The sequence below is a fragment of the Phyllostomus discolor genome, chromosome 4 (genome assembly GCF_004126475.2).
Source record: "Phyllostomus discolor isolate MPI-MPIP mPhyDis1 chromosome 4, mPhyDis1.pri.v3, whole genome shotgun sequence".
In the NCBI taxonomy this organism is placed as follows: Eukaryota; Metazoa; Chordata; class Mammalia; order Chiroptera; family Phyllostomidae; genus Phyllostomus; species Phyllostomus discolor.
In genome coordinates this window covers 151,141,351-151,168,563 of record NC_040906.2, presented here as the reverse complement: position 1 = coordinate 151,168,563, position 27,213 = coordinate 151,141,351, and the positions used below count along the sequence as shown (strand labels likewise).

Sequence of the window (27,213 nt, the reverse complement as noted above, 5' to 3'; positions counted from 1 at the left end):
CTGACTTTACCAAAAGATTTGGAGAAGGTTTGAAATTGAGTTTAGCAGAATGTCTGAGTAAACTACACCATCTTTAAGGGAAAAAGTGCCACAAAAAAGTTCACTATAAGCTGAAATGAAAAAATAGGGTAGTGATGTCAGCCTGCGTCTCTGGGAACTTCTAAATTCAGACAGGCTCCCTGACGAGCTCGTGAAACCTACTGTAATCTCATGGCCTAAAGAGTAACAAGGAAAGAACATCTCTGGAGCCAGTAGCACATGTAGCAAGTGTGGTGTTTTTGTTCCTTTTCATTTCTTTCAGATTCACTTTGCAGTGTTCTGTGGAATTTGTACCATTATTACAAGCAATTCTTTGACCGGGTCCAGGCCAAAATTGTGGAACTTCGTTCCCCCCTAGAGAAAGAACTTAAAGTAAGATGAATAGCTGTCATGATCACTCTTGGGTGAACATCATCAGCAAATTCTTTTTATTTAGTTCCTTTTATCCATTTAACGGAGAGGCAGGGGCTCTGGGGACTGGAGGAGAGCATTGCAACTGCCAGGAGGATGGCAGGGTTGACATTCTGTGTCATGGGCTCCATTGATGCCTGGCTCAGTTTGTGAGGGGTTAGTGGAGTGGCCCCTGTTAAAGGCTGCTTAAGAGGACTGACCCAGGCATCTGTTAGTACTGGCTCCCTGGTCTTGTCCAGGCTAATCTTCTGCCCCAGAGAAGCACTTTGCATGTGCCATTGTGGTGCCACAGGTGGACCCTCTCTTTGTGACCCTTCCGTGGTGGTGGAACCAACTCTGGTATGAGCCAGAGTGCGTATCGGGTGACCTGTTGATTATAGCAGCAGTCTCTTTTCAGTCCTTTGGGACAAACATTGGTTCCTTTTTAAGACTTGTTTTACTTGCTCACTGCCGTCCAGTCCCGTGTTGGGGCTGGAGTGGGCTCTGGTCTTTGGCAAAGAGATGGTCTAGAAAGAAACAGAATAGCACCAGGTTTATAAAGCCATTCCTTGAGCTTCATTTATCTTACAGGAATTTGTTAAAATATCCAAGTGGAATGATGTCAGCTTCTGGTCCATTAAACAGTCTGTGGAAAAGACACACAGGTAATTCATCTTTTAAACTGGGGGTGACCAAAGAATTTTTGAATGGTAGGCAGCAAGACTACATTGTTACAATGGCCTGACTCAGTGCCCCCTTGAACTTACTATAAAACACTGGATTGTTTGGGTAAGGACTTTTCAACACCATCCCCTACCACCCAGAGCACAGTCTACATGTGGGCTAAATTGATGTGCTTTGAGTAAAGCAGACTGTGTGCTGTGGAGGGTTCTATCTTCTGCCACTCACTAGTAGCTGTTTTAACTTGAGTAGAGTGATCCCATCATTCCTGGCTTTAGTTTTTTTCCTAGAAAAGGAGGGTGACAATACCTGTCATACTTCTTTAAAAATATATGATTGAGTGTATAAGGAGCTCATTGTATACAAAAGATAAGTCATGTGGCTATACATCATTGATGTTATTTTCACATTTCCTCACTTCCATCCATTTTTCTTCTCCTCATCTCGGTTATTACCTGGGGCCAGGACCCTCTTTAAGTTCATGAAGAAATTTGAAGCTGTTCTCAGTGAACCCTGCCGGTCATCTCTGATGGAGAGTGACACAGAGGAACAGTCTGACTTTTTGGCGCAGCCAACAGAAGCAGCCACGAGTGAAGCATCCCCCATTCAGAATCTGAACAAGGCTCTGAGGGAGACCCTGTTAAAACGGCCAGCAGCTGCACAGGTACTAGCTTGTGGAGTGGTGTCCGAGTATTTCCGGACAGTCAGGTGGGATTTGTGCTTTCTGTGTAAGGAGTGTTCTTAGAACTAGTCAAGGAAATGCCTTTAAAATTTTGTTCTTTGTACGTACAACATACAGCATTTGTATTGTCTGCCTGATCCCGCTGAAAAGCACGGATGCTGGTACTGAAAGTTTAATGTTAGCCAGTGGGAAATAAGTGTGCTTACCTGTGAACGTTTCATTTACCAACAACAAAAGATTTGAAGCATCAGTGTAGGAATATGCCATTGAAGCAGCTGCACAGGGAGTGAACATGTGCAGGGATGAGCTAGCTTGTTGTGGTTGCTGATGACCGTGGTGTAAGTATTCTCATTGTGGCCAATGTAAGCACCAACAGTTCTTTAGCCAGCTCTTAGCTGGCTTGCAAAATTCCTGAACATTTAAAATTAGTCACAGAGACTTGGAGTGAACAGGTCTATTACAAGTTGGTTGTTCTGCTTTATATCCTTTGGTATATAGAGATCCAGGATTTGGGGAGGGGCACGTCTCAAAAGGGTAGTCATTTTTGCCTCTTACTGTCCGTCCAACCCTGGGCCCATAGAGTTAGCCGTGGAGATCCTCAAGCTATTTTTAATATTTTAGTAGTACAGAAAGCATAGTGAAAATGGAGCATTTAGTCATGATACAGCTCTACAGATAAGATGGCTGCCAAGTTTGTTTTAATTGTATTTGCCAACTCATTGCTTCTGTCGTGCTGATCAGAAACTGACTTGCTATTGATGACAGCACAGGAATATCAGAAATTCTTCAGGGACAACAATAATGAAAATATGTTCCTGTGGATGAAAGCTTTTCCCTTCATCTAATATCTGAGTTCTTGATGTTTGAACAGGAAGCGGGGGGTAGGAGAGAAGGTAGTAGAAGTAGGGTTTGGCAGATCAGGTTTGCCTTGCTGTGCAGCAGAGCACCTCAAAGGTGGCATGTATTATTACTCATTGTGTTGCGTTCAGCAGTCAGAACCAGAGTCTCCTTGTGGCTGGCACAGAAGCGTTGCTGGAGGTGGGGGTGGGAGCCTTCACTACCCTCATCTCCTATGGAGCAGCAGTACAGTTTTCTAAATATCCACAGGACATGACTATTTTAATTTTGGTTATGCTACATTTGTTCCTGTGAGACTTCAGAGATGGTAAGAAGAGAATTTAATATTTGCTAAGCTATGTGTGTGTGGAGGGATGTAGCATTTAAATTTAGTGCCCATGCAGGTTAGTGCTGTTACTATTGTCCTTAGCAGGAAGACTAACCCATGTTGTCTCATAGGCCACAATTCCAGAGCAGTGTCAGGGTGCTCCTTTCCCCTTGGAGGGGGAGCTTCTGTATCGCTTGCCAAAGCTCATGAAACGAATGAGGAAGATGTGCCTGACACTCATGAAGGACAGCCGCCTCCCTCACCTAGTGGAGAGCCTCGATGAGTTCACTGGTGGGTACCAGCAGCCTGAGGCAAGGGGTGGGCTTTGCTCTGTTTCCCCCAGTGGCCCAGGAGGGCTGGGAATTTGTCATCTGTGTCCTTTTTTTGATATCTGGAATAATGTTGAGCAATTAATTGAATAACAAAGTGGGCTAAAAACCAGCAGAGCCCAGACATAAGAGCCAGCTCGGATTACACAAACTTGCATCATAATTTTTATCCTGTCCTCCTCTCATGTAAATTCGTGCTGTGTTGCACCGTTTTCTAAGCAGCTTTGTTTATGGCAGCTCTTGTCGGTGGGGGCGTGAGTAAAGGGCACAGAGATGGATTTCCCAGAGTCTTGAAGCCGTCCCCACCTCTCAGGGTGTTTTCTCTTGGGATAAAGGAAAAGGAAGGTTCATCCACAGCCCCCTTGCTTTCTTCACTTCAGATAGGCACAGCAGTTTCACCTCCCTGAACACTTCTACTCAGGGGCATTGAGAGCTGAGACTTGCTCTGTAATAGAACAGCAGTGGCTGGTGAGAGAACTCCAGAGCCTAACAGACAGTTTGGTCTCTTGGCAGCCCTTTACCACTTCCCCACAGTGTGTGGTGTCAGAGTGAGGCAGGCCCTCCTTTAATTAGGTTATGGTTCGATACCAGGAGCTCTTTAATTTGCAAACTTGTTAGAATAGTAGCCTAATATCCATTGTTCAAGATGACATTTATGCCTGATGAAGGTAAATGGCATACCATTCCCATGTGCATCTTCTGGAAGGGGCACCCACTCTGTGTGATGCAGAGCATTCTCTCCTCTAACCTCCCTACGATGCCAGTGTAATGCACGTGGTGCGCTTGCCCTCATCTGGAAGGCTAGGCTGCCTGTATTAGTTTGCTAGTACTGCCTTAACAAAGTACTGCTTATTGGACAGCTTAAACAACAAATGTTCTCACAGTTCTGGAGGCTGAAAGGCCAAGAACAAAGTGTTAGACTTCTTCTGAGTCCTCTCTCTTTGGCTTACAGATGGCTGTTTTCTTACTGTGTCTTCTCTATCTGTGTCCTAATCTCCTTTAGGGACACCACTCAGAATAGATTATGGCCTACCCATATAACCTCATTTCACCTTAATTACCAGTATCTCTTTAAAGGCCCTATGTCCAAAGATAGTCCCATTCTGAGGTACTGGGGCTTAATACTTCAACATGAATTTGGGTGACTAGAGTCAGCACATGTAAATATTGCCTGTGGCAGGTAACTGTTATAGGTATCTCTGGGTATTCAGGAAAGCAGCATGGTGCTAGAGAAATAACTTGGTCTTGGGTAATTTTAACACATGGATGAGTCTTTGGGATTTTCATGTCCTCCCTCAGGTGAAGTAATTTCCTCTGTGAGCGAGCTGCAGAACTTAAAGGTGGAGCCCTCTGCAGAGAAGGAGAAGCAGCGGTCAGAAGCCAAACATATTCTCATGCAGAAGCAGCGAGCGTTAGCAGACCTCTTTAAGCACCTTGCAAAAATGGGTAAGGTTTTCAGTTGAAACCCCATAAAGTAAAATCAGCTTTTAGGGAGAAAAACACATGGGTGATTTGGAGGAACTTTCTAGAAACCATTGAGACAGTGCAAAATAGAAGGTGGCAGGCAAGGTTTTGAAATGCCATTCTAAGAGTTCTAGTCATACATGAAATCCTGTGATGAACCCATTTGTGATTCCCAAATACTTCCACAGTTTTATAATGAGGTTTTCCAGAAATCATGTTTTTTTATTTTCATCACTATATGTTGTACAGTATCCACCCTTTGAGCATAGCCTAGTGAGCAGTGCTTCTCAAACTTGGATACATGTACAAGTCACTCAGGGAGTCTTGTCCAAATGCAGAAGTAGGCTCTGTTTCAGTGAGTGTGGGGCGGGGCCTGAGCATCTGCTTTCTAACAGGCAGCTTGGGTGATGCTCTTCCAAGGATTTGCATTTGAGTAGCAGTGGCAGAGTGGGCAGGAGCAGGGCATGGCACATCCATTCTCTCCTGAGCTGCTTTATTTAAACACATGCTATTTCTTTCTAGGTTTGTCGTATCGTAAAGGTCTTGCCTGGGCCCGTTCAAAAAACCCTCAAGAGTTTCTTCATCTTCGCCCGTTGGATCTCCGGAGCTCATTGTCTATAGTCAGCAGCACTCAGGAGGCTGATTCTAGGTTTGTTTGTTTGTTTTTTTTTTTTAATTATAAATGAAGCCAGTCATTAAAGCCTCCGTGTCCTCATTTGCCAAAGTGGGGATAGCAATACCTACCTCTCTCCTGGAGTTGCTCCAAAGGTAGCATTTAGAAAAGTGCCTGGCTCAGGATCTCCCTTGTGGTGAGCATTCAATAAATGCTAATTTTCTTTTCTTCCTTTATCTTTCTTCCTCGTATTTGCCTCTCCCATTAATTTTTTGGATCTTTGATTTTCCTGAGGTCTACTTATTTTGAATGTACAAGTGAAAATCTGCTAGAGAATAGCCACAGTTTTAGCTGTTTCACATCTATAAGCATCTTATAAGCTGCAATATATTTTTTGATTTTGAGAACCTGTAAACTTGAGACAGAGAGAGCTGCCTCTTTTAACTACAGCCAGGTTGTTGTGAAAGACGATTTGCATGAACTGGGTATGGCATATATTTGTGTTTGATTTGCTCAGTAGCCTCAGTGCTTTAAATTCAAATTCAATACCACATTATGAAAAGTATAAATTTTACATAAACATTCTGGATTTTTAGTCCTTCAGGAAGATTTGGCCAGGTGGGCTAGCTTTCCCATATGGTCAAAGTTGACTGTAGCTCCCTCCTCTTGAGAGAACACGTGCTCTCCAGTTCCCGGTGTTCCGTAATAGTCCCTGCTCTTCCACGCTGACGCCAGCTGTCATTGCCATGTACCACTTTGTGCTTGGCTCTCCCTAATCATTTATTATCTGCTTGGCCTCTGTAGGCATCAGAATTTAGGACCTCTAGCCTCCATTGCTAAGGTAGTTATAAAGTTTTCATTAAGGAAACCATGTGGTTATAATTCCCTACTATACTTTCAGTGCTAAGTGTGTAATACAGTACATCCTTTGCATAAAGGACTGATGAGTGCCTCACAGAAATAAATTTATTTAGACTCTTGGCTTTGCTGAGGCTAAATATATCAATCTCTGACTCTTTAAGATCTGGGTTTGGAAATAGTGGTTTCAATGAAGTAAATCGCAATTTTTTTTTATAGGCTGCTTACAGAAATCTCATCTTCGTGGGATGGGTGCCAGAAGTATTTTTATCGCTCTCTTGCACGGCATGCCAGACTTGGGGCGGCTCTAGCAGCCCCCGCCAAGGTTAGACTGGTAGGATCTCAGTTGTGGGGCCCAGGGAGGGCTCCAGCTCTGCTCATCCATGGCAGCGTTCTCAGACCTTGTCAAGTAATAACAGTCCATTGGTGGAAGTGACTGAGCTTTGTACTGAACATTGTTAAACTTGCAGTACACTCACTGTAATTTTGTGCCTAATCAGAGACTATCTTAAGACAAAATCAGTTATGCAGCATTTGCCAGTAGGATCAAATACATAAGAAAAATTATGGAAGATAAACTTCGAGTTGAGAAATGACCACTGATACCAATTTTGGTGTTAGACCGATTTCCTGTTCATGAAATATCCATGATCCGTGGGAGCATAATTTGAGAAGCAGTGCTCAGAAAGATCAGTGTGTTGCCCGCCTCTAGAGTGCAGCACTTCCAAAGCTTATCTGATACTCTTCCTCTAAGCATATTGGGTGAAGTAACTTTCTGGTGGTGCCTACATATGGCTGCGGGTGGGGGCGGGGGCTTGCCAGTAGTACTTTCAGCATGCTTCCTCCTCCCCCTGCCAGGAGATGGGCGTGGGCAACATTGAGCGGTGTAAAGGGTTCTCGGCACATTTGATGAAGATACTTATCCGGCAGCGGCGCTCCCTGACTACACTGACTGAGCAATGGATCCTCCTCAGGTACCAGCTGGCTGGTTGGGTTTGTGGCCTGGATTAGGAAGAAGTACGTGGGTCAGCTCAGAGTTGCTGCATGTGCTGCTGTCAGTTGTGAAATGAAATTTGAGGCCTGAAAAAAACAGGTGGGAGATTTTTCTGGCTTTTGGTGATATCTGTCTCCTTCCTGGTTTTGGCAATACCACCTCAGAGAAAAGGGCCTGGGAGATGAGTTCAGGGCTGAACTATAGATGGTAAATATTGCTGTGGCTGAGCCTGTACCTGGGGCTGGAATGAGGGCATGTGTGGTCGATAGTCCATGCAGGCCAAGAGATGGGGTTTTGTTCATGGTATTGGGCATCTCAGGCCCGGCCTAGATCAGATTGGAGCCTGCTTCCGTTTGTTAGGCCTTTTGGACCACAAAGTTTCACTTTCCAGCCATGCATGGAGGCTGCTCAACAGAAGCAGATATTTAAAAGATGAGGGCAGTTGGGAAATCCGTTGTTATCTGTGGAGGGTTAAGAGGCAGTGTTTCCAGACTAATCACTTAAGTTTCAGCTATTTTCTGCTCCATTCACAAGGGTTTATCTAGATGAGTATATTACACTTGCTAGATTTAAAAACAAACAATGGTTGAAGTTACTGCATTGGTATGACTGAGATGTGAGAGGGCTGTAAGAGGGCAGGTGATAAGCACTGGGTGTTGATACCTCTGAAAGACCGAATGATGTGTTTGAGCTCTTTGGGAGGCATTCTAATAGACTTCTTACCTATCGGAGGAGTCCTCTATTTCAGTTACGCGAAAAAGCCCATGCTTGGTTCAGAAATGAATGGATTTACTGTTAAAAACAACATGGTGACACAGACTAAGGCACCATGTGTTTCTGCCATGGCTTTCTCTGCACAGGAACCTCCTTGGCTGCATGCAGGAGATTCACAGCAGGCTGACAGGGCCACTGCTGTACCCTGTGGCCTTTCCCCCTCAGGATGGTGTGCAGCAGTGGACAGAGAGGCTGCAGCATGTGGCCATGCAGAGTCAGGTCCTGCTTGAGCAGCTCTCCTGGCTCCTCCAGTGCTGCCCCAGTGTAGGGTCAGCTCCGGGCCAAGGTGATGCCCAGGCACAGGGTGAGCCTTCGGTTCTGGACCTGGAAGGACCAGAGCTTACCCCACGACAGCTTTCCAGAGCAGCGTGGGACCTCATCCCATCAGATCTGAGCTACCCGTCCCCGGTACCTGGAAACCAGCTGCCCTCTGGTTGCCGGATGCGGAAACAGGACGAGCTTTGGCAGCAGTCAACCTCGAGATTAACAGAGATGCTGAAAACCATTAAAACAGTGAAAGCTGACGTTGACAGAATTAGGCAGCAGTCTTGTGAGACCCTCTTCCATTCTTGGTGAGTGTGCCTATGCCTCTACTCTTCCTCTCTGTGCTTGGGTGCTTGTTCAGAGTTTAGAGATGGGGTAAAATCATGAAAGGGCTTATGCTTCAGTCCTGCATTTTTTCAGTGGACAGGCATAGTGCTTTGTGGCATATGTCTAGCTGTAAACCTTCGAATACAGTGAGTTAACGCCCTGCTTCCATTTTTGAGGTTGGAGGGATCACTCTTGTGTGTAGGTGTGTTAGCCCCTTTCAACATTGTGGCATTTCTGTTGTTGCAGGAAAGATTTTGAAATTTGCTCTTCCGGGCTGAGTTGCCTGTCCCAGGTATCATCTCATTTACAAGGCCTAGAGTCCCTGTTCACTCTTCCAAGGAGGGAGGTTGAGCAACCAGACCAACAAATAGCATTAGTTGAGAGCCTGGAATATATCAGAGGAGAAATCAGTAAAGCCACAGATGAGTTTACTACCTGGAAGACACATCTGCTCACTTCAGGCAGCCAAGGAGGTAAGGACTGCTATTCAGTAAGGGAGTAAAAGCCCAGCGTAGGAATGATGTCTTGTAGACAAAGCCTAGATTATCCTGGAGACACATACTGTTTTATTCTAGACCTATGTGTCCAGGGTTCTAAGGCAGACAGGTGTGGTTGAAACCCACAGCTCTGAACTTTTTTTGTGACATTTGTTCAGGGCTTCCCTTGCTTTTGGATTGCCATCATGTCACATTGTGGTGCACGTGTATGGAGACACGACAGGCTCCCTCAGCTGTTAAGGCAGTTGTCCCTTAGATTGGAAAACTGAGGGTGATATTTGGATTAAGTTAGTGTTTATACACACCATCTAAACTGTCGTTCTCATGTTTTTGACATTCTTGCAGCAAAATTGTTTTTTTTAATATTTTATTTTTATTTATTTTTTAGAGAGGGAAGGGAGGGAGATAGAGAGAGAGAAACATCAATGTGTGGTTGCTGGGGGTTATGGCCTGCAACCCAGGAATGTACCCTGGCTGGGAATCGAACCTGGGACACTTTGGTTCCAAGCCCACGCTCAATCCACTGAGCTACGCCAGCCAGGGCTGCAAAATTGTTTTAATACAAGACAATAAACTTGCAGTTTTATTTAGGCAAGGACTGTGTCTTGTTCACATCTTTGTATCCAGCACAGCTTGGCACAGTGGCTGACCCATAGTAGGTGCTTACAAGCGGCCATTTGTTAACATAACAAGTAAGCGTTTCTGATGATATCCTGAAGCAAATGTGATTGGGTTTTTTGTTTGTACCATGTTACTTAATAGGAAACCAAATGTTGGATGATGGGTTTGTGGAAGATTTTGCAGAGCAAATGGAAACTGCCATCCGGTCTATCCTTTATGCCATCCAGAACTTAGCAGAAAGAAACTGTAAAAAGACAGACGAGAGCACTGACCAGGCAAAGCCACAAGAAGAGGAAGGTATGTCAGAAATTAGGCAAAAATTAGTTTCATACTTGATTTAATTTTTCAACATCATGGATTTTTTTGGTCACTTAATATTTAAGGACATGTTAGGAATGATGGTTGGATGAATGGGGATGAATTGGATGAATGGGGGTTTATTTTTGGTTATTCATCATGTTCTTTTCTGTGAATGAAAGAAGCATCAGGCTTTGAGAGACTGCAACCAGGACATTTAACAAAACTCTTAGAGGAAGACTTCTGGGCTGATGTGAGCACTTTACATGTACAGAAAGTAATTTCTGCCGTCTCTGAGCTGTTGGAGAGGTTGAAATCGTACGGTGAGGATGGCACAGCAGCAAAGCAAACGGTAACCAGCTATTCTTTACAAGCTTCTTGCTGTCGGGAGTGGGCTGAGTAGGGCAGGGTGGGTTTTCACCTTGCTGTATGTGGGTGGGCCTAAAGTGTGCACTGCAGCAAAACCACTAAGAAGCTGATTTATCGATGCATGACAAACTTGGAAAAATTTAGGGCTTGCTTGCTAAGGGTTTACTGGTGAATGTTGCTGCCATCACCTAAGGCTTGATGGCCATGCCCTGCAAATACCATTCCTTTCACAGTAAGCCAGCAGAGGAAGTTGTTGAATCCGAGAGTCCTGAGAGCCAACTTATTTTATAGGGCATTGTATATTATTTTGTAGTGTTGCCTCCAGTGCCAGCTTTGATTTCCAATGGAATTTATTCATAAACATTTTATTTAAAAAAAATACAAACAACCTTGTTAACTAAAGGAGACTTAAGTGACTGAGAATTTTGAGTGTACTTTTGTGAGGGTTTGTGTGAAAAATAAGAAATACCAGCAGGCGTGTCTTAAAAATACAAAACCTTATCAGTAGTGACATTTAGTACGTTCAGTTCACAGTGTTGGACAATCATCATTGCTGTCTAGTTCCAGACCAGTTTCATTACCATCTTTATCACACCAAAGGAAACCTAGTACCCCTAAAGCTGTGTGAGCAATCTTTCTGATCTGCTTTGTCCCCAGTTCTTCAGCCAGTCCTGCTGCTTGTTGGTGCGCCTGGTGCCCATGCTGTCCAGGTACTCGGACCTTGTCCTCTTCTTCCTGACTGTGTCTTTGGCAACTCATCGAAGCACTGCAAAGCTGCTCTCTGTGCTTGCCCAGGTCTTTACGGAGCTTGCCCAGAAGGTAAGGACTGTTCATGCAGAGCACTGTGGGGCAGTTGGTACATTCTGGACCCGGTAGTGTTTTGTTTGAGGCTTCTATCTTGGACTTTCACAGATAGCAGGCGGTGATTTGCTTTCCCATGGATTATTTAGGGCTTCATCTGGCACCCTTGTAATAAGCCTCTTTCCACTACAGTCTTGGGACCTACAGATCCCCCACTGATGAACTCCCTAGACTCCTACTAAAGTCTGCTGCTTTCTCTTCACAGCCTTTTCTCCCTGACCCCAATTTGAAGTTGTCTTCGTTTAACCCCAAGCTAGACTTGTAGGATAGATGAATACTTAAGGCTAGTAGGTGTTATTTAAATAACTTTTCTCTAATTATGATGAAATGGTAATGGGTTTCTTCATGTTAGACAGAACATTTTTCTTTAATAGGGAAGCCATTCATTCACCCATCTATCCAGCTCCTGTACCCAGTAGGAGGCAGTCAAATCTAACAGACTCACCACAGTGTGATAATCTAATCATGGGGTATCCACTCCTGTAGAGTTATTCACTAAACCTCTCTGAGCCTCAGTTTCCTCATTTGTAAAATGAGACCTGCCTACATTCATTAACGTTTTTGTGATAACTAGCTTCAATTGAATATAGTTATATATATACACACACATATATATATTTCTTCAGTGTTCCAATATCTGTTTATTTTTTTTAGTATTCCAAGATTGTCTCCTAAGTACACTACAGATGAGATTTGCTTGAGGGAGATAGGAATTTACAAACTGAAGGTGAGGTCTAGGTTTCTGAGTTCTTCCTTCTCAGTATCTGGAATGTTGGAAAGCGTCACAGTGAAAGGCAAGCCCGTACCTCATGTCTAGAGGATAGCTATGTGTATTTGTTGAGTCACACAATAAATGAACACATCTCAGATCTGCCTCCTCTGTCTGATGAGAGCCGAGTCCGCCGTACACCCCACCACTTCTTGTTGGGAAACTGGGTACACATGGCAGCCATAGGACAAGGCATGGGGAGGCTGCCCGGGGACTCAGCGGTTTGTCCACGTGGACAATTGCACAGGTCTGACAGCTCCAGAATGGTTCCGGCCCATCTGACCTGTGTGCATTTTGGGGTGGGGTGTAGGGGTGGAAGTGCTTCTGCTGAAAGCAGAGGTGGGAGCCCATGGCTGTCCCAGCTGTAGCTACTCTAGTGATGTGCCCTCCGGAAGGATATCCGAGTCTCCCCTGAGGGGTCTCATTCTGCCTGCATCTGAAGTATATTTCTTTCACAATAATGTAGCCCAGCGGAAAGATTAGGTAAGTTAATCAAAATGTCTTTTTAATCAATTTTCTAAGAATATACGCCCTAAAAGTGAGTTTGCCTTTCTTTTAATTTTATTGTGTCTAAATTGTATTCATATCCTTTCTGAGTAGCGTGGAGGGAACTTGAAAGTAGGTTGGATATGGTGCTAACATAATAGGTCTAGGCTGTAATTACAGCACTTAACCAGCAGAAAGCTGTTTCTTTGTAACTGAGTCACAATCAGTGTTTGCCAGACTTGGATTTTAATTCCTGGCTAGTTGGCAGCTTATTTTCAACTTTATTTTAGTACATTTTTATCCTCAGTTTGACAGTTATCTGGATAGTTTGTATTTTCTCTGATAAAACTAAAATTTCTGATTGAGAGCCACAGTTTTCTTCTCCTTCTTTTTCTGTTCACGTTGGTCCCACATGCTAAAGTAGCTGAATTTACTTTTCAGCTATTTTCCAACATGAAACAGTTTTCTTAACACTTCTGAGCCTTACTGTGCCTGCCCAGCCTTGTTCTTTACTCTAGACTCCATGCGGTGCCAGGTGCCGGGGCCAGATGTGGCATGTTCTCTAAAAGGGACAGGTTTACCTGAAGAGTTGAGGAAAGGCATATTTTTAAGATATGTTAAAATTAACATTTTATTTGGGGAGCATGCCACAAAATTTCAATTTTTAAAGTAAAAATGAACTCTCCCACTTGCAGCATCTCATTCAAGTTGCTGTGCCTCCAGGGTTACATACTTCTATCCTCAGGCTAATTTGAGAAAATAAGAGCAACAAAACCCCTCTGTGATTTAGACACTGAGAGGGCTACTCTCCTTCAATGATTTGCTCCTAAATACTTTCCATAGTATATATATCATTCAAATTTCTTCTTGGCAAAAATGACAAATTACCACACACCAGAGGCCTCTCCAGAGTCAGAACCTCATTTATTAAGTTTGATGTCAGGTTTTGAGACATAGTAACAGTTATCAGTAAGGAAGAAAATGCCAAAGGTCTACTCTGCTTCCATCAGATTTAAAATACGGAGCTAGAAAAATAATTAAGCACATGTTTAATTTTTTTGTATGTGGTAAGACTGAAAATCCCCGTTCTTATTGCTGTTGTACCTTACTGTTCACTCTTGTGTTCAAGGGATTTTGCCTGCCCAAAGAATTTATGGAGGATTCAGCAGGCGAGGGAGCAACTGAGTTCCATGACTATGAGGGAGGTGGAATTGGAGAAGGTGAGGGCATGAAGGATGTGAGTGACAAGATAGAAAATGAAGAACAGGTAGGTCTTTACATACCTGAAATGTGTACAGAGTTTACAGAAGATTGTTCCCTTTCCCCTGTCTTTTCAGTGAATTACAGACATAAATGTCAACAGTTTTCAAACTGAGATCTGTGGACCTCTAGGAGTGCTAGGGCTTGGGAAGCAGATGTTAAACAGAAAGCTTAAAGGCCACAGAAACAAACGTTGCAGCTCAGTCATTGGTTATGGTTGTAATTTGAGAGGGAAATGATTTTAAATTTTTTAAATTTTAAATGGGGAGATTACTGCTGATGATTTTCTAGAGAGTATTCTTGGTAGTGGTTCATTTAAGGATAAAAAGGTTGGCTTATTTTGTCCTAGCTGGTTGGAGCACTGTCTCGTGCACCAAAAGGTTTCGGGTTTAACCCCCCAGTCAGGGCACATATGGGAGGCAGCTGATCGATGTTTCTCTCTCTCTCTCTCCACCACCCCCACTGCCACCCCCTTTCTAAAATCAATAAACATATCCTTGGGTGAGGTTAAAAAAAAGGTTTGGCTATTCTGATAATTGCATGAAATAATTTAATCTATTCTTTTTTGATCAGAACCAAGAATGCTCTTGAAATATTTAAATGATTTGGACTAAGGTTGTTATGTTGCTTTTTATAATGCCTGTCTCACTTGGGAGTGATGTTTATCTGTTTGTGTGCATACTTCTGTTGTCACTTATTTTAATCAACAATGACTTGAAGAAATAAGAACAGAATTATTTTTTTGTTGTGCCTTATGTTCTGAGTCTAAAGTAGGCCATACATTTCTGTTTAGGGTGTGGCCATAGCTGTTAAAAATGAAAGAGCAAACCAATTCAAACCTCCACTTTCTCTTTGAAGGGAAAACTGGAAACAAATTAAAAAACCAAAAAAGTAATTAATGCAAGTGTTTATGTAGTAGAGCTATCTTTTTATATATGTATGTTTTGTTATTATTTTTTTTGGCTTTTATTTCTCAAATTTAATTTTATCAACACACAGTGCTCTTCTAATGAAAAAAATTAAAGTAAAAAAGTAAGCCTAACAGGAGAAGTATAACCCAATGCAAAAAAAAACATTAAGAGGAATAAAGAACTAAGAGAACAATTTGGCAAAATCTAATATATGTTAGTAAGGGTCAAAGATAGTATGTACAGTAATACTGTAAGTTAATTAAACAGAATGAGGTAGATTTATATGTATCAATATGGAAATCGATCTGAAAGATTTTTTTAATTAAAAAGCAAATTGCAAAACAGTTTGTAAATCAGGATTCCTTTTTTATTTAAAAAGATGTTGGGAGGTAGGTATTGATATATAATACTTATATTACTGTTTATGATGTATTTCTGGATGAACTAATGCACCTGTATGTTATTGATGATAATTTCTTTGGGAGTCGAAGATGGTAGTGTTGTGGGAAATTGAGCTGTTTTTGTTGTGCTTAGAATTCTTTTAATAAAATTGTATTACGTTTGTATTTTTAAAAAGGACTTCTAAAATTCACTCATAGTGAAAGAGATAACAATCATGACTTGCCCCAAATATCACAGAGTATGTAGGAATACACAGTTTAAGGGAAAGTGAACACAGTTGTATTCATAGTATGTTACTTGAGAGATCAAAGTGACAAAAATATTAAAGATACGGGCACTAAAATAAGATTGATGGATATTTTTTGTCATACAGAGCATACCTATATATTTAAATATAACTGGATTTTTAAACAAGTCACAGAATTCTGTATTCTCTATTCACAAATGCCATGAACTGGAATTTAATTACAGAAATTTTAAAGCAAACCAGAAATTGTTTTGTGTGGTTATCTCTGTTGGTTTTCTTTTTTTTCTCTCCCCAGAGATAACTTTATACTATTAATCTTGGCATTTACATAATTATATTCTATTTAGAACTGAATAAATACTAGTTATGTTTGTTTGATTTCTATACACTTTTTCGTATAGGCAGAAGATACATTTCAGAAAGGTCAAGAAAAGGATAAAGAAGATCCTGACTCAAAATCAGATATTAAGGGCGAGGATAATGCCATTGAGATGTCAGAAGACTTCGATGGAAAAATGCATGATGGGGAGCTTGAACAACAAGGTTTGAGATTATCTGTCACTGCATATTTGCTCTTGAAAAGTAATTTTTATCCAGGAAATTGCATGTTCCCAATGAGGAGCCTATTGTCCTATTAGAATTTTTGGACCAATTTGGTTATTCTGCGTAACTACAAATGAAAACGTCAGCATTTATGTATGTACCATCACTATGTGGAGGTAGAGGTCTATAGTCAGTTTTAGAGATTCTCCTCTAAGTAAACTGAGACACTGACTCATGTTCCGGCTGCCTCATGTGCTAGGTGCAGTGAGTGGGTACTGCCCTTCAGAGTCGTCTGAAAGGGAAAGGAGATGATCCCAACAGAGTTTGGCTCTTAGCTCAAAGTAAATTGTTCAGGGTATCTTTTTAAGAGCTAACTACCCCCACTCCCCAGTTACAAACATACTAGATGTTGCCCTGACCAGTGTGGCGTAATTGGTTGGGCGTCATCCCACAAAGCAGAAGATTGCTAGTTCTATTCCCAGTCAGGTCACATGCTTGGATTGCAGGTTTGGTCCCAGTTGGGTGCATATGAGAGGCAGCTGATCAATGTTTCTTTCTCACATCAGTGTTTCTCTTCCTTTCTTTCTCCCTCCCCCTCTCTCTAAAAAGAAATAATAAATGAAATCTTCTTGAAAAAGTAGACCTTTTTTGTTGACAATTTGGAACAAAAATGCAGGAATGAAATCAATACCCCTTAGGCCTACCACCCAAACCACTTAATAAATTTTGGTTTATTTCCATTTATTTCATATGTATATACTCATAGATCATAAACAGTGTAACGTATACTTCATATTCCCCATGACATTAATAATTTGAGCATATGATTTCTTACAGCACATTGTCATCTGTCATGTTTGTACTGTAATTTAGTTATTACCCTTAATTTCTGTCCAAAGCTTAATTGAGACATAGTGTTTTAGTCTGAGTGAAGATCTTGCAGAAATGCAAGCCGACCTCAGAGTAGAATTGACATACACTTGCCTAAGCAGCACGAGGACATAACCTTTGACACAGTAGACCTTGAGCAAAGATAGTGGGAAGAAAATACTGATCAGTTAAGCCATACATTGATTTCAGATGTTGGATAAAATCATAGAACTGTAGTATATTGAGGATGGGGGAGGAACCTTGGAAATCGTATAGTTCAGCTCTGTCATTTTACAGATAAACCACAAACCAGTGTGGTTGCTGAGTCCCCTAATGAATATGACCCCAGCACCAGAACTAGACATCCTTGTGGCTGTCCTGCCACCCTTCTAATGGTCTGTTCACATACACTTTGCACACTTTCTTGTTTCTTCAAACAGTTTGCTAAACACAGTAGGACTACTTCCGCAGATCTGGAGGCACCTGCCAGTAGAGTGCTCTGTGGAAGCAGGCAGTAAGTCCCAGGCTGGGCTTACTGCCTGCCCGTACAGAGCAGTGGGCTCACATGGGACCAGGTTGGTTTGGGGGGGTCTCCCTAACTAAGCTCAGTGCCTTCCCTTCCAGAAGAGGATGATGAGAAATCAGATAGCGAGGGCGAAGACCTGGATAAACAAATGGGCGATCTGAATGGAGAGGAAGCTGACAAACTAGATGAGAGGCTTTGGGGTGATGATGATGACGAAGATGATGAGGAAGAAGAAGACAGCAAAACTGAAGAAACGGGACCAGGAATGGATGAGGTAAACTCAAAGACTCCCACCCCACAGCCTCCAGCTTCAGAGGAGACAGTCTTCCCAACCACTGCTCCCGGTCATTTACTGCTCCTCTTCTTCGTTTTCCTTCTCTTTCTTCCATTTTTCTTTTTTTTTTTCCTGCTATGTATCCTACTCATTGATTCAGAGCTAAACGAGTGCTTGACCTGAGCCATCCATCCCACATGTTCTGAAGGAGGGAAGTTGAGGAAACTCAGCACACATGTTCTTATTCTGCTGTGGGCCATGGGACTTCTCCAGCTCCCTCTCAGAACCCCCCGGCTGGCTGTAACACCACGCCTCACGGGCTGGCCCAGCCTGTGGCTCACATGCCTGGTGTCACTGCTGTTCTCTGGGTGGCCCAGACTGTTGTCTGCAGGTCACAGACGATGCCCATCACCTGCGTGTTTCTGTGGGGCAGGCCCAGCGGGCAGGAATTGCACATGTCCAGAGCTACACTAGGTAGAACCGGCACATGTGTCAGCAGTTTCTCAGATCAAGAAAGGATGATTTTGTGTTTCTTCTGTTTGCGACATTTAGGAAGATTGTGGACTTGTTGCTAAAGATGACACCTTGGATTCTGGGAAGTCAAACAGAGATAAAAACCAGCATGATAAGAAGGAAGAAAAGGAAGAAGCAGAAGCTGATGTTGATGGACAAGACCAAGACAAAATTAATGAACAAATGGATGAGGTAATGAGGACTCAGAACTGATCTACTCTCCTGATTCACGACTGTGGCCACTGCACCATGTGGCTCTTAGGGTGACTCAAGGCATTTTTTTTCTTATTTGTCAGTTTTTCTAATTGTCTCATAAAAGAACATGTAACAGAGCCTCTTAACAGGACGTAAAATATCTAACTATTGTTTGCCAGTGAGGTGGTCTTCGTGCTGTTTGGGCTCATGCTGCAGTTTGGAAGCTGAAACCTGTGGTCCTGTTTTTTATTCTCATAAACTTCAGTTTCTTCTCTGAGATCGAGTAACACAGTTCCTCTTGTCAGTGGAGAAGCTGCATAGAAAGGAAAGTTTTAAACTCCAACATGAAAATTCTAAAAATATTAGTAAAATTAGAATGTGTGCTAGTAATTTTAGGGCAGAAATACTGTATTCTCTTGCATAACTACTCAGCTAATTATATATGAATGCTACTTTTTAAAAAAAGTTTTTAATGTTTTCTATTTTGCCTGTTCTCTCCACTCTTCAAAGCGGGAATATGATGAGCATGAAGTGGACCCTTTCCATGGCAACCAGGAACCACTGCCAGAACCCGAGGCTTTGGACCTTCCAGAGGACTTGAACCTAGACAGTGAAGATAAGATTGGTGGTGAGGACACAGATGATGAAGGAGAAGGTGTGTCTTTTATAACCTGAAGATACCAGTAGGAACTCATTGAAAAGGAGTAGTAACTGATTTATCTTCAGGCCAGTGTCATGGCCAAGTCATAAATCATGTTTGGTCAGCTCAATTCCACTTTGCAAAAATTACTTGTTCTTTGTCGTGTTTCTCATCTGATAGACCTAAAGCTTGTAAACCAGCAGTCCTCTCTCACTGCTGTCATTTCCAGTCCTATATTTTAATGCTGTGCCTGGGTGGTGCTTCATCACACATGGCTTCATCTCCCCACAGCCATCGCTGGGCCCATCCCGTGGATTGATGTAAACCCTGGGCACACTCAGGCTTCTCGCAGAGCCCAGTTTTAGCTTTACAAAGGAAATGATTGTTTCACTTATTCTTTGCTGTGCTTATGTTGTGTGTTTAGCCTAAAATATGAAGTCATTATAATAGAGAATAAAACTGAGGAATCCCAAGAGGAATCAATCGCATGGTACATGCCTTAGCTTTCTGGTGCCTTTGTCACCTGTTGTTCAACCTGGGTGACTCCGTGGGGAGTGTCATCTGGTGTTAGTTGGAAGCACTCTGGAGGATATGCTATACTAGTGGCCTCCATCCTGGCGGGGAAGGGGACAGAAAGATGTGAGAAAGCTTCACTCTGCTTCTGAATGCATTAATTACATATTTAGTAAAGCTACTAAATTAAAAAAGAAAACCCCATATTGGGACAAAAATAGCAAGTTACAAAAGAATAAATGAGGTAACTTTAATACAAGGAACAGTTCACATACTATTTATGGATGCATCAAATGCACGAAAATATGGGAAGGAATAGTTCATAGCATTAGGCTCCGGTGACACCTAAGGATGTAGGAAGGGCGAAGGCCTCCAGAATCCAGGCAGTTGTATCCAGAACCATTTATTTCCTGAAGAGACAGAAGTTTGGCACAAATACAGCAAAGTGTTAATACCTCTTAAATCTAGGAGTTTTATGGTTCTCATAACTGTCAAATGTGTTTTCCATGTTTAAAGTATTCAGAAATTAAAAAATTCGTGAACTTGATACTTAACTAGAACCATTTGGCTAAGGAATTGATACAGATTTTCTTTAAGCTCAAAACATTCTTCGCTCTGTGAATCTCTAGTTTACCTTTTAAACAGTATAAATTGTTGCTTCTGAGGCTATTTTATTAACTTATAATTTTGGAATATGATTTCAACTTGGAGTTCAACAATTGTGCAAGCATAAAATTAAGAAAACTAAAATCCACTGAGAGTGTAATAAGCCATTTGCCCTAGAGAAACATCCAGGCTCATTTTAAACTATTGTGTATATAAACTAAGGAACAGTTGTTTGAAAGAATTATTTGCTAACAAAGTAACTGATTTCTGAAGTGTCCAAAGTATAGAAAAGTTCTTTAAATAAACAAGACTTCTTCAAATAAGATTATATCCATTTAAATGTATTGTTATTTCTGTGTATGATAAAAAAGATGCCCACCAGTTAATTCTCAATCATAATTGAAAATTAGACTCTCATTTTCTATCTGTGCTCTAAAATAAAACATTCCTATAGTTGTGGCTTTTAGGATTTTTTAGTAGAGTGCTTATTATTTAAAGAAATATACCATCCAGTGAATGTATATAATATATAATTATGGCTGAGCTTAGAGGTAGGCAGAATTTTTCTGTGATGGGGTCAGGTAATGAATAGATCAGGCCATAAGCTGTGACAGAGATAATGTGAAAGCAGCCATAAGCAACGCAGGATGGATGGAGTAAATACATAACTAGTGGGTGTGGTTGTGTTCCCGTCGAATTCAACCTACAGAAACATGTAGAATTATAGATGGTCACGTTAGACCCACGGGCCACACTTTGCCAATTCCTTGTCAAATAACAAAACAGTAATACTCGGGTAATTACATTCCATCTTAAGAAATAATGTTGTTGTTATTTAATTCTGTGTTTCTTTTTTGTTTGTTTTATTTACCCAGAAGAGAATCCTTTGGAAATTAAAGAAGAACCAATGGACACCGAAGAAGGAGGTCATGAAGCTGAGGAAATAAATGAAGAGACTGATGACCAGAATGAAGATCTGGGTCAACATGAGGCTGAGGAAGGCCCCAGTGAGGATGACAAGGGGGAGGAAGAGATGAACACAGGGGCTAATGACCAAAACACAGATGCAGACAAACATTCTGAAGAAAGCTCCGAGGGAGAGGAGCAGCAGTCTCCAGAGGACAAGGACAACGATGCAGAGGCCACTGAGGAAAGTGCACAGAATGGCATCTCTGTGGACCAAGGTCTCCAGCCTCAGGTAGTACGGGTGTCTGGTATGCCTTGTATTGGAAATAATAATGGGGAGGAGCAATTACCATATTCTCACTAAAAGGTCCATTAGGATGCTTCTCCATTTCTTGGTGGTGCTGCTTTCAGTTTCTGTTTCAGACCTTCCCTGGCTCATCCCCTCCCCACCAACTCCCCTTAGTGAGGAGTGGGGTGCCTGCTTGCTGTAGAGGTTCCCTGCCTTTTGTTCTTTCCCCAGAGCATTTAATGCTGTGTTTGATTTCCCTGCAGGAGGAGGAAAAAGAAGAAGGGGAGAACTCGGACACGGAGGAGCAGGTGCCAGAGGCTCCGGAAAGGAAAGAGCACTACTCCTGCGGGCAGACCGGGGTGGAGAACCTGCAGAGTGCACAGGCTGTGGAGCTGGCCGGGGCTGCGCCCGAGAGCGAGCAGGGGAAGGAGGTGAGGGGCTCGTGGCCAGCTGCCTCTTAGGAGGGTCTCTCTGGCAATAGTTGGTTTACACGTGATGTTTAATTGTTGATATCTAAAAGATCATTTTTCATTCTTGAGAAAATGATCACAGACCTATTTTTATATGCTTCCCAGAACTAGCCTGAGAATATTTGCTTCAGATTTTGATTAATTGATGCACTTAGTGACGAAGTCACTAGACTGGGAGTTGTCTGTGGGAGGATGAGGTTTATGTTGTTTTTTTAGAATGCTTCCAAGGAAAGAGAGGTAGAATCAGACTTCATGCAATAATAGGCCTCTAATAGTGCTTCCATTTTCTTTATAGTTTGCCGGGCTTCTGAATGTTTTAATTTAGAAAGCGAAGCACTTCTTTATTTTTTGGCCCAGGGTAATGTGTTCTATATGGAGCCTCCACTTGGGCCTCCATCTCGCTGTGCAGAGAGCACCGAGTCAGAGGACCTGCGGCCGCAGTGGCAACTTGGACAGGTCCTTGGCCTTTCTGAGCCCCAGTCTTTTCTCTCCAGTAATAACAGCTGTTTATGCACATACACCCTCTCCGCCCCATTCATCGAGCACCCACTAGGTGCTAAGCATTTTTATTATTTCAGCAAGTTTGCACAGTCACAATATAAGGTAGTTAATATTATTGTTTTCACTGTTTTCTTCATTTTATATTTGAGTTAAATAACCCTCAGTGACATTTAAATGACAGTCTCAAGGGTACACAGCTGGTTGCTGATGAAGCCTGGTTTCTAATCGAGGTCTCCCCCACCTTCAGTGTAAGCCACTACACTCTTGTAAACAAAGAACTACTCAGCCTCGCAAAGCAAAGTCTCCCACGAGGGTACAGATCTGGGTCTAGGTGCCTCTGTTCCTGCCCACCGGCCAGGCTGCAGTCACGGGTGAGTTCCACAGCAGGTGGGCAGGTATGCGTGCTTATCTCTGAGGTGAGAATAACAGGGAGAAAGTTGTGCGCCACATAGGGCAGTTAACCAGGTGCTGGGCAGCTTCCTCCATCCTCATCCTTTCATGGCTTGGGTTTCACAGGAACATGGGAGTGGAGCTGCGGACGCGAACCAGGCAGAAGGCCACGAGTCCAGCTTCATCGCCCGGCTCGCCTCCCAGAAACAGACCAGGAGCAACACACAGGTCTCTGTCACTCTTCAGTTTAACTAAAGTGAAGGCTGCCTGTAGAAAAAAATGGCTCTAAACCTGGTGATTTAAAGAAAGAAAAAAAAAAGCCACAGTGTCTGCCTGTTTTTGTCCCTGTTCTACCAGACATGATGGCGGCACTGGAGAGCAGACCGGCACCTCAGGGCTTTCCCCATGGATCCCGTCCCTGGGCTATCTTCCCTGTGCAAGGGCTCACACGTGCATGCGCACCCTCATCCCCTCTCCCTGATAGGGAGCCCAGGGGCCTGGCCCGGTGCTGTGTGCTGCTGCCCAGCACCAAGCAGTGTTACTCTTTTCGATGTCCGTAGTCTTTTGAGTTTAACAAATAAGGTTTTTAAGGGTGCCATTCATGCACACGAAATTAGTGTATAAAAATTAATTCCCTAAATAAACTTCCACCCTATCCCTGTCCTCAAGCCATCCAAGGAAATTGATGCTACTAGTTTTGCCTTCTTTCAGATGATCTCTGCATATGTAACGTGTGGATGTAGGTGTGTATGTGTTTCTTTGCTTCCTTTTGCTTCCTTGCCTTTATTCAGATGCTACTCAGAAATTGTGTTGTATGTATGTATAAAGAACTGCCTATTCTTCTAACAGCTGCATTGAATGGCATTTTTGTATGACTGAACCTAATTTACTTAACCAGCACCCTATGGATGGACATTATGGTTATTTTTTAGTCTTTTTATAAGGCTCTGATGAATTTCCTCATATCTCCCACAGAGTTTTAAGAGGAAACCTGGACGTGCGGACAATGAACGCTCCATGGGTGATCACAGTGAGCATGTGCACAAGAGGCTGCGGACTGTGGACACAGACAGCCGTGCGGACCAGGAGCCCACCCAGCCGCAGGCCCAGCCCCAGCCCCAGGCGGAGGATGCCGCTGCGTTTGAGCACATTAAACAAGGGAGTGACCCTTATGATGCACAGACCTACGGTAGGAGCAGGGAAGGCCTCTTTGCTCACTGAGCTGTCTGTGAGAGCTTACTCTGTTTGACTATGTGCCCACCAGGTGTTACTACAAATTCATCTTAGGGGGCAAGGGAATGACTTTTTAAAACTCCCCTCTCTAGGAACTGCAGGTATATAAATTGTTTTTTGTTTAAAGGTATCCATAGCCAAGTATAGATGCTCAGTGTTTCTGGTCTAGTGTAAGTTTTTACAATATTCTTTTTTTTTAAATTTGTATTTTTTAATATATATATATATTTAGAGATTTTATTTATTTTTAGAGAGGGAAGGGGAGGGGGGGAGAGAGAGACACACACACACACACACACACACAGACACATCAATGTGTGGTTGCTGGGGGTCATGGCCTGCAACCCAGGCATGTACCCTGACTGGGAATCGAACTGCGACACTTTGGTTCGCAGACCACACTCAATCTACTGAGCTACGCCAGTTAGGGCCAGTTCTTAAAATATTCTTGATAACCGTTGGCCATACCCAGGCCCAGCACTGACACAGGGGTCTTGGAGTACTGGACGTTTCTTCATAGTCACCCTAAGGTTGCTCCCTGCAGTGGCAGAAGCTGCGAACTGGAAATATGTGTTTTCTCTGTAGGGGAAAAGGAAGGAGGAAAAACACCCACATAGGAAGAGAATATTCAGGCCTTCGTCAGCTTTTCTTTCTAGTTCTTGGTGACGGTTCACCACTTTATTCCCAGTATATAAACAGTTGATAATATCTACTTACGAGGATAGAACAAAAACAGTTGCTCTGCAGTAGATTACTTTTTTCCTCTTCTGCCCCTACTTGTTAGGAAAATAAAGCAGTAATAATAACAGGTGCCATTTATTGAGCTTTTACTTAGTGTTAGACGCTGTTCTGAGCGTTTGCTGCATGGTCTCGGAATTCCTCCAATGATCTCGTGAGCAAGGATATCTCCATTTTATAAATGAGAACACTGAGGCTTAAGAAGTTTAAGAACTTCTCCAAGATTGAGATGCTGGGATTCCCACGTTTGTCTTTCTGTGCCAGATGTCATCCTCTTAACCAGTACTGCTTCCCCATCTGTACACAGCTAGCTGCTCTTGAGTCATGTGCCACGTGCCCAGTCTGTTTATTGCGGTTCAGTCTCTGGTCATATCAGTAGACCCAGCTAAATATCCTACTTCTGTGGTTGCATGTGTAATTACACTACATCCTGGTAGCTTCTCTGGGAGGTAGAGAATAGGCAGTTACATCAGCAGGTCAATAGGACAGTAGGACATCCTGGGCACGAACAAGCCAAGCACTGTATCCACAGCCGGTTAGAACCAACATTAGTAGACTCTGAGAAGCTAATGATACAAAACCCACGCCCACTCAGGATACTTTGTTATACCAAGAGCTAACTAAGCTTCTCTATGTGTCTGTGTACTTTGTTGGCAGATGTAGCCAGCACGGAACAGCAACAAGGTGCAAAAGACTCCAGCAAGGATCAGGAGGAGGAGGAGGAGATAGAGGATATTCTCATGGACACGGAGGAGCAGGAGGAGCTCACAGCAGTAGACCCGGAGCAGCTGAAGCCACAGGAGGTCAAGGCGGGGGCCACGGCAAACTCTGGTGAGTGTTACCAGGAACAGACCCCTCCTGAGTGCTCTGACTTAGACAAGTTGCTTTGGTTGTACTGTAGTCGAGCCTGGTCCTAAACTCATAACTTAGACATTCATTTGCCTGTAATAACGTTGCTGTGATTCGGAGTAGAAAGGGGAAGGAGGGGTCTTGCAGGACACTTTCAAGGAGACCGGTGAAACCTGAGTTTCAGACAAAAGTCGTCCATCAGCCTTTTAAAAATACGTGGAAGAGAATAGATCACTTACCCAGTTGTGACAAGAAGGTATATTCTTAAATACTACAGAAAGAATGTTTTTGATTATATGAACATATACAATATTAGCATCAAATGCAGTGAAATGTTTAAAGAAATGGAATGGGGACAATGCATGTGAGAAAGTATTAAAATTTTGTATATAGTTACTTTAATAGTTGACTTGGAGCTATTACTAGTTTATTTTTTAAACGTATTCAACGTATTGTTTTTAATAATCAGCAGGGTAAAAATGAACTGTCAATAATGAAAAAATGCAAATGTAAAAGAACCTGACAAATTCAGAAGCTTTTCCTTTTTCCTCCCTGCCCTCTCAGGGGCGTCAGTGCCGTTGGCTGACTGGCCGGTACGTGGCAGTGGGACAGGCACAGCTCTGTGATTAGAATTTTGTAGGTTCACACCCAGATTTTGCCTCTTAACTCACAGGTTGAGCCACATTATTCATCTTTTCTTTGTTTCAGTTTCTTCATCTATGAAATGGAACTTTGTATTTATCTTGGTGTTTATTTCTGTCAAAGTTTTACATGCACCTAGTTTAAAGAATCACACAGCTCTTCAGGGCTTGCCAATGTAAACTATGAGGAGGACCCCCAAAAAACAGAATTATCTTCTGAAGGTGGGCCCCTTATAGTACAGGCCCCCCACACCGCCCCCGCCCCACAGGTGAATGTTCTGGAAACTCATCTATATCAGTGAACCAGCTGGCATTGTCATGAGAGGCTATGTTCAGCTTTGGCAAATTCTTTTTGAAGACACTTTGAATGTGTTTGCCCATTCCATGATGGGTGATTTATGAGCACACCTGCCCACACTGCATGAGTGTTCAGTTTTTGACCAGAATGGCATGACCCTCAAGCCCCACTCTCCCTATTCACCCTATCTTGCCCTGAGTGACTTCTTTTTGTTTCCCTGGATGAAAAATGTCCTCAAAAATGTTTCCCCAAATGAGAAATATTTTGCCAGTGTGAAAGAAGTGAAACAAAAAATAGCAGAAGCACGAAAAGGCATCAAAATTGAGTTCAGAAACTGTTTTGAGTAGTGGAAAAGATATCTAGATAGGTGTATTGCATCAAATGGAGAGTACTGTGAAGGTGACTGAAGTTTAAACATATAAGAATAAATACACAGTTTTTTATAAATAAATTCTGCTTTTGGGGGGGAGGATCTCCCTTTGTATATTCTCCCCTATTCCTGCCTCCTCAGAACAGCCGTCTTCATGGAGGGGAGAAGTTAGGGAAACAAGAATTTATTTGGTAATGAGTGTTTCAGAAAGACCCAGTGGACCAATATCTGGAGGTGTGTTCAGAAGTGAAGGAGTGAAGTTTGATTGTCAGGATTGACAGGCAACCGCGAAAGCTCAGTCTTTATGTTACTACGATCGTAAGTAAAACTATGTTTTTGTATGTAAGTAGGCTTTGATGAGATGGAGATGGAGACCAAAATTGTTAAAACAGAGGAAGACCAAGACCCCAGAACAGACAAATCCCACAAGGAGACAGAGAGTGAGAAACCAGAGAGAAGCCGAGATTCGACCATCCATACAGCCCATCAGTTCCTTGTGGACACGATTTTCCAGGTGCTAAAAGGCTGACAAGTGGTGGGGGCTGGGA

The 27,213-nt window shown here is 42.7% G+C and overlaps 1 protein-coding gene across 6 annotated transcripts in view; it reads left to right on the top strand.

Moving 5' to 3' along the window:
- The window catches only part of MDN1 (midasin AAA ATPase 1), a 142,257-nt gene that overhangs the window by 105,952 nt on the left and 9,092 nt on the right, over positions 1-27,213 (top strand). The window contains exons 71-94 of one of the 6 annotated variants that reach the window (XM_036024465.1): positions 302-411; positions 1,021-1,094; positions 1,576-1,774; positions 3,089-3,248; positions 4,586-4,732; positions 5,273-5,399; positions 6,441-6,546; positions 7,080-7,195; positions 8,076-8,561; positions 8,827-9,053; positions 9,840-9,995; positions 10,181-10,347; positions 11,022-11,183; positions 13,610-13,747; positions 15,702-15,843; positions 17,338-17,513; positions 18,066-18,218; positions 18,732-18,876; positions 20,856-21,178; positions 21,439-21,606; positions 22,663-22,764; positions 23,512-23,725; positions 25,165-25,338; positions 27,016-27,179. In XM_036024465.1, coding sequence (XP_035880358.1) covers positions 302-411; positions 1,021-1,094; positions 1,576-1,774; positions 3,089-3,248; positions 4,586-4,732; positions 5,273-5,399; positions 6,441-6,546; positions 7,080-7,195; positions 8,076-8,561; positions 8,827-9,053; positions 9,840-9,995; positions 10,181-10,347; positions 11,022-11,183; positions 13,610-13,747; positions 15,702-15,843; positions 17,338-17,513; positions 18,066-18,218; positions 18,732-18,876; positions 20,856-21,178; positions 21,439-21,606; positions 22,663-22,764; positions 23,512-23,725; positions 25,165-25,338; positions 27,016-27,179 — 4,136 coding nt within the window. Of the gene's footprint in view, positions 1-301; positions 412-1,020; positions 1,095-1,575; positions 1,775-3,088; positions 3,249-4,585; positions 4,733-5,272; positions 5,400-6,440; positions 6,547-7,079; positions 7,196-8,075; positions 8,562-8,826; positions 9,054-9,836; positions 9,996-10,177; positions 10,348-11,021; positions 11,184-13,609; positions 13,748-15,701; positions 15,844-17,337; positions 17,514-18,065; positions 18,219-18,731; positions 18,877-20,855; positions 21,179-21,438; positions 21,607-22,662; positions 22,765-23,511; positions 23,726-25,164; positions 25,339-27,015; positions 27,180-27,213 lie in introns of all 6 variants that reach the window. The other 5 variants (XM_036024464.1, XM_036024461.1, XM_036024463.1 and 2 more) reach the window with 5 other exon arrangements.